This window comes from Ceratina calcarata, unplaced genomic scaffold, assembly GCF_001652005.2.
Source record: "Ceratina calcarata isolate Rehan_Ccalc_2016 unplaced genomic scaffold, ASM165200v1 scaffold378, whole genome shotgun sequence".
Lineage (NCBI taxonomy): Eukaryota > Metazoa > Arthropoda > Insecta > Hymenoptera > Apidae > Ceratina > Ceratina calcarata.
The window spans coordinates 6,235-13,599 of record NW_017161005.1 but is presented as its reverse complement, the minus strand read 5'-3'; the positions used below and the strand labels follow the sequence as shown (position 1 = coordinate 13,599).

The 7,365-nt window shown below is 33.1% G+C and overlaps 1 protein-coding gene across 1 annotated transcript in view; it reads right to left on the bottom strand.

Annotated features, from left to right (window-relative positions):
* The window catches only part of LOC108625866 (aminopeptidase N-like), a 47,896-nt gene extending 45,036 nt beyond the window's left edge, over window positions 1–2,860 (bottom strand). Inside the window, exon 1 of the mRNA XM_026814318.1 lies at window positions 2,376–2,860. Within this exon, the coding sequence (XP_026670119.1) occupies window positions 2,376–2,836 (461 nt within the window). The 5' untranslated portion in view covers window positions 2,837–2,860. The remainder of the gene's footprint in view (window positions 1–2,375) is intronic.
* Window positions 2,861–7,365: the final 4,505 nt, after the last annotated feature.

Genomic DNA, 7,365 nt, shown 5'->3' with positions numbered 1-7,365 from the left:
ACAGTAAACATTCCAATTTTTGTTTACGTCCCAATTTCTAGTCACTCTTTTTCTGTTACTGTATGTCATCTTAAAATGATAGAAACAAGGCAGTGAGTAGTAATTAGGACACTTAATTTAAATTGTAACGAAAAGTTGTTATTCGTCTGAGTCTCCAAGAAAAAAATGAAATACGTTCTTTTTTACTTTTTTATTCGGGTCTCTAATAAAATTTTGAAACATCCTTTTTGTACATTCAAGTAATTAATATACATCGGACATAATTTGATCCATATCGGTTACGGTTTCTCTAGCTAGAAGTTGAAATAGTGACACATATTTGGAATTCTGCAAATATATAGTTATTTATGTCAAAGTTGAAAGAAATTTAAAAGCTCGCTTTGAAATAGAAAGAATTAAAAATTAATATGTATTATTAAAATGAAGTTACAATAAATTAAAAATAAATTAAAGAAACAAAAGTGTCAGGATTTTGAAATCTTCTTCGCAATAATAACTAATTATATTATACTAGCTGATTATTCCGGGTTGCACGAATGTTTATTTTCCCAACCTAGTATTAGACAGGAGAAGTGACAGATTGACACATTACGTACCGTGTCAATCAAGGGTGACCTATTATATTACATCCGGCTTAAACCATTAGGAAAACAAAGTTTGTATTACCTACAATTTAAACCGAAATGTAAAGAAAGTTTGAACGCTGGCTACGTTTAATCTAAATCCGAAAACTTGAAGTACTTGATACCTGTTATGCATTTTGAAGAGAGCATACCATAATTGTTGTTCGTCAACTTTTATTTCAAACCTCTTTTGATACGAAAAATATTAACAGAGTTATGGCAGATTTTTAATTCACACCCTCCTTAAGACCTCCTTCCCTCTCTATTGCATGCAAATTAAATTTAACATGGCCTAACATTTAAGTCTATGTAATGGAAATACAAATACAAAAAATCATCATAATCGATTCCGCTGTTCGGACGTGATGCTGGAACATATATGCATGCGCGCGCATTGTAGCTGTTGGAGTACGTAACGAAGTTCGACGGACAAGCACGTAAATGTTAAATTAAAAATGAAAAGATGATATTTCCAGTCTATGTAATTACGGCAAGTAAGGCTAGATATTAAGAATGTACAAAGTTAGTTGTAATAAATAGACAACTAACCAGATATGTGCTAAGTAAATTAAGGTTGTATTATAGAAATATGTGTATCCGAAGACATATAGAAATATGTACGGACTGGGCAAATAAGATAAAAATAAAGATAAAAATATTAGAAACATATTTTATCAATAATAAGAACGAGCACTTAAAAGATAATAAAACAGATATTGTTATAAATACACACGGTTGACGCATGCGAAAGCTCTGATATAGTGGAAAGTTAAATAAAATTGTAGTACCAATTCTTAGAACACAGAAAAAAATAGTAGTTGTACGACTTTATAATAATTACTTTATTATATTCCACTTAAAATTCGCTCACAGCAAAAGATAATATACTATACTCAAAACACGTATAATTTTTTGCAGAGATTGTATGGTCAAACAAATCTTAAGTTGTCTGGTCCAATATTAAAAAAATTATTCCGTTTTGACATGTGTTCGAATATTAATGGTCACTGTGGAAGCAGCACATTAATTAAATCATTTCTGTCCACTAAAATAAAATGGAAATTTATTTTAAATTAAGTATTCATCAAGAACCTTGAATTGATAGTTTCAGGATAATTGATAGTTCAACATAAATTCAAGAAATAAGGTAAATGTTCCAATTTCTGTTCTCACAGTATGAAATTGTGCCATGAACAGAAATTAGAGTTTAATAAATATGAATAAGTAGAAGGTAGATTAAGATGTATATGATTAAATAAATCAGCAAATGGAATTCATAATAAATATACTGCGGATTTTATGCATTTATAGCCAAATTGATCGAGTGAAAAACAGAAAAATATATATAATGTACAAAATTGCATAAATTATCAACAGCAAAATACATAGCACAATTTTTACAGGATTATAGGACATTGTTACTAAATATAAAAGGAGTGCGAGAATTCGAAAATGTCGGGACGAGAATTTTTCTCGGGATTAACACGGGTTCTTGATCATTTCGAGATTCTCGTTATAACAAACTAACAAACGAAAATAAATGAATAAATTTTGCAATATAATGTTCCAGGCCGCTTTAATTGTCGAACATTTCATACCCCAATTGATTTTGTTGAGTCACATAACAATAACCGAGTCATTGACATTTTTAGGAATACCGAACATTTAGGGGAACTCATTTTATATCCTCATTCCCTAATCTTACCATTGAATTTATTTTTAGTTAAAGTTAAATCATATAAGCAGTCTTACGTTACTTCGTCGTCTTCTATGATCCTGCTCAAATAAAATCCTTTCATTCTCTCGTTCAAAATTCCACTGTAGTTAATTTTAAGTGAATAGTGATGATCTTTTTCAAGCGAGGAATGTAAGTTGATAATCATGATCTCGTGCATTTCGTCCGTTAAGTAAGAATTCTTAAAAGTCTTCGTTGTATTCAAATCCATGAGCTCAACGCTCTTGATTTTCAATTCCTTTGAGTTCAGAGTCAAGTTGTCATTATTGGTCAGCGCTGTTAATTTGATATCCACTTCACCTTCAAATGTGAATTTTTCGAAATTAGGCGTGATGTGCAATTTGTATGAGGTCGGTGTCACTACGCCAGCCGGCAGCCGGTATTTCAAATCCACTTGAACTTTGTCGGTATTTCTGATCAGGGAACTCGCCTGACAGATCATCAGAACGAGGAGAAACGTTACGAAAGCTGTCGTCATTTTAGATTCACTGAGCGCGTTCAGTATTCGACATCCACCGCCGCTTCCTACTTTATAATTGCTACTTAATAAGACAGTATTACTGTCGAAAACGCGTCACCTTGTTAATACCTCGAACCGTCGAGCATGCGATATTTACTAACTTACTTTCAGCGATACATTTATCGGTCGCCGCGTTCTATTTATATATTCAAACGGGTGAACACCAACGAGAAACCAATGAATTTTAAATGGAAAATGTAATATATTTTAGTTTAAAATTGAGAAGACACCAAGAATTCGTTTTGTATACGAATTTTTGCTTACATATCTAACTAATCTGTTTTCATAACTTCCGAAAAGAATTATGTAATATATCATTAATAATCCCTTAACCTAATTTGATTTCAAATAACGACGACGAATATTATCGCAATCTGTCAATATCATATGTCTGAAATGAATTGGATTTTTTGTTCTTCAAATTACATATTTTACTTATTGATTATTGATACGTAGTTCGGATTCATCAGTGATAATTTATAAAATCTCATTTATTATTTAAAGAACAAGAAAGACATGAACAAGTGAATCAGAAAACAGCAATTACATTGTTCACCACAAATTCTTTTTTCAATATTTATTACGTGATTCTTATAAACTTGGTAGTGTTCCCTGGGTTCATCTCATTCGTCAAGAGTTTTCAATTTTCCTGATCGTAGTTCATGCGATAGAATAGAAAATTCCGTTAATTACATTCTGTTATTTTCGGTTGTTAGACAATTTGGATCACTAATACTTTTAGAGAATTTCAATAAAGCACCAAATTCTTAGTAATGAAGTATTGTACAAATGTAGGATCACAATTAATAATTAATGAAATAGTCTCAAATTAATAATCTTCTATTAAGAAATATTTCATATGTTCCGTCAAGCTGCTGGGTCGTGAGATTTCCATTGAAGAATCATTAACACACCATACTACCAGGCCTGTTAGAAAATATATTAATATAAATGAATGAGAAATAAATCAATAATTAATAATATTAATATTGTATCTGTTTTACGTTATAGAACTTTATTAAATATACGAACATAATTGTTAATTGGCAACCAATATTTTTATATCTGGTAATTACTATTATGAATCATGGATGGTAAACGTTTTCTGATGCTATTTCAACTTCCGACAAATAATTCATTTGAATCATTTTATCATTTCCAAAATCCTTTAATATCTCAAAAGTCAGAGAAGTTGTATACCATAATTAGCCACTAAGTATATGATTTCAATATTAAAAATAGCACGCGTCGTCACTATAATATAAGAATTAGAATTAAAAGATAGGGAGTGCTACTTGAAATAAATATATATGATGATGCAGTGAAAGTACATGCAATATTAATTATGTAATAATTTTATTAACATTATCTTAAGAATGAAATTCGTATTCTATAATTAGAATATTTTTTTAATGCATGCAAATCAATAAATAAAGAATGAATGTTATAGATGGCAATACTTGATGAATCATTCTACATACAGAAACAAACTATTAATTATAAGTGAAATCACAGTTCTTTTATAGTAAATAATATATATTTTATAGTAAATTGTAAAATGATAATAATTAATGATAATGTCAAGGACAAATGTGTTGCTTGATAGTTTAATAATGTTGAATCTTTATGGAATATACAATTGCCTTGGATTGTTGATAGTTCCTCAGAAACGATATTTCACATGACTATTTGAAAGTATTTAGCGATATTGAGTTTATATTTTGTAACCCATTCCGCATTTTCCAAGATTTTAGATAGCGCCTTCTCTGCAAAGTTCAATGACGGTCCCAGTGACTTTAAATTGTTGTGAATGAATGGATGTAGCTATAACAATTGATTTTAATTTTCATATACATACATTCAAAGATATTCAGTTACGACGCTTAATAATTCTTCTTCTTTTGTCTGATAACATTTATTGAATGCGTTTAAAGAAATGTGTTTAAAGAACGGTGTTTTAAAATTAAGAAACAAGGTTTACGAAGATTACTCGTATTTGTAATATTAAATTTCTAATAGAGCGTTAGATTTCAAATTGATCTAGTATAAGAAACGGCGCGACGTTTCTTATATCGATATACCGATGAGTCAACACCAGCCATAAGAGAAAAAGATAACAATACAGTTTGCGGGCCGGAATTACCGTAACGAGAATTCGCATTCGAATTCTCGGAACAGGTGTTCTCGCTCTACGTACAATACGCAATAGAAAAGGACAGACTACTTCGTCGATTACGCCGCATAGCGGAGGATTAGTTTTCCTCGAAGGGAAAGCGGAGTTCTGCTATCTGTCTGCACATAGTCGTCAAGCTGGATAGATCGGAGAATTACGATACCGATTCCCCAGCTCTCATACGATTAAATTCTAATCTGAAATCGTCGCAAGAAAGAACGAGGCTTAGACTGACTTGCAGTTCCTCACGATAATTCTTATATTTCTCAACTCGAACGAAAGATTCTTTTTCGATTCGAAGTTAATTTGCCCCCGCACTGATTTTCACTTGCAGGGAGCGAGATACGAACAGAAGGTCGTATCTTGTTAGCTCCGGATTATAAGGATTACGCACCGGGTCAGTAACCAATCGTTGGTCGACCGCCGGTTGAGGGATCAGCGCATTTGTAAAGGGCCTGCAGTGGGTATTGAAGCTTCATCCGTTACTGCAGAGTTCCGCGAATAATACGCGTTTCAGGTCTCCCTGGTGAACGTGCACAAAAAATAAGTGTAGCTTGCAAACGTACTGAGCTTGTGCATGCCGGTAGGCGTTGGGATTTACGACCCGAGCTCTCGCGTACAGCCACAATAGCTGTGCGTGCACTTGCAAGCGGCGTACCGCGAGCACTGTTTCGGCTTACCGAAATTCAGTGCGGAAGAATTAAGGCAACAACGGAAAGAGTATTTTCTTCCATATAATCGTTCACAGTCCGCCAATTCGTTAATTTGAATTAACAGCATCGTTCGGTTTCTGTTTGTTTATAAGGATAGACGGTAGACGTTTGGTCTCAGCCTTCTACACAAAGAACGTTTCGGCGGTTCAATAAACGTTGTATTATAAAAGGATTTCAATACTTTATTAATCTACCCAGCTTCCCTCTTTCCCGGTATCAGCAAAATTTTGTTAGGCTAAATCTCTTAAAACTTAAAAAGAAAAAAGGAGCAGCCATAACATAATTTGCAACAAATTTTTAAGCGAAGTACTGATTCCACTTGATAGTCTACTTTCAGCGCGTTCCCAATCGCAGTAATCATCTTATCTTGGAAATTATATCATTTCTTGTAAACATCTTCACGTTATAACAGAAAATGTGTATAATGGACAATTTCGTATTTTTTCTAACAGTGCTTTCAACATCAGTTTATAATACAGTCACCAGCAGTGCAATCGTTAGTTCAATGTATGATGTGACACACGTTGTATAATTCATTGACAAATATAATTGTAAATATTACTTTGAGAGAGAATCTTCACATACGTAGATTTGTCATATATTTACTCTGTGATGATTAGACGTAAATGCTTTTGGACGAACTCCAAAACGAAGCCCATATTCCACCTATTTCTGTCTATAATGGTATCCATTGCTATCATTCTCTATTGTTTACTGGCATGCTTATTGTAATCACTCTGCAAAACAGAAACAAGACTGTTTGACTTGAAGACTAAACATATCAGAATTCGTTGGCAGAATTAAAGGCTTTGCCTTATTGCCTTATTATTGATTAAATTCTGTTGGCGCAAGAGAGAAAGATCACGCTTATTTCTAACACTAGCTATTGGTATTTATTTAGAATAAAAGGATTACATTAATTAAACATAATATGATGTAGGTAAAAGTAGACAACGAAACTCATTGTGCTTGCACATATTAACATCGAGACGATTGACGACGCCAATCCATATTATAGTACAGTATGGCCACAACGAACAAAAGTCGGTTAACGCGCGGGAATTGTAACTTATCTTCAATTCCCCACTTTACAATTCAGTCGCGGACGTCAATCCCAATCCTCTTATGGCATCCACATGTAAAACATGCGTTTCTGCTTAAAGCCTTCTTTAATATGTCCGCCTTATTATTGAAAGATGCAACATATTTTAGGTAAACGATACCATCATCAATCATTTGCCTCACATAATGATAGGCAACATCGATGTGTTTAGTTCTTGATCTCTCTATCCGATTATTCGCAAAATCTATTGCTGCTCAATTGTCACACCAAATCGTATAAGGTGTTTTTATCCAGTTTTCCAGGTCCAACTCTGCAATGAACGATTTCGCCTAGCTAGTTTCCTGTGCTGCTGTACATGGCAACGTACTCTGCCTCCATCGTAGATGTAGATGTACATTTTTGTTTCGACGTCTTAAAATCTACTAAATTACTTCCGATAGCAATAGCTGTAGCACTGAATGAGCGTCTATCGTCAGGATCCCCAGCTCAATGAGCATCAGTCCATGCTTCTAATGTTGCTTGTTCCTTTTCGTATTTT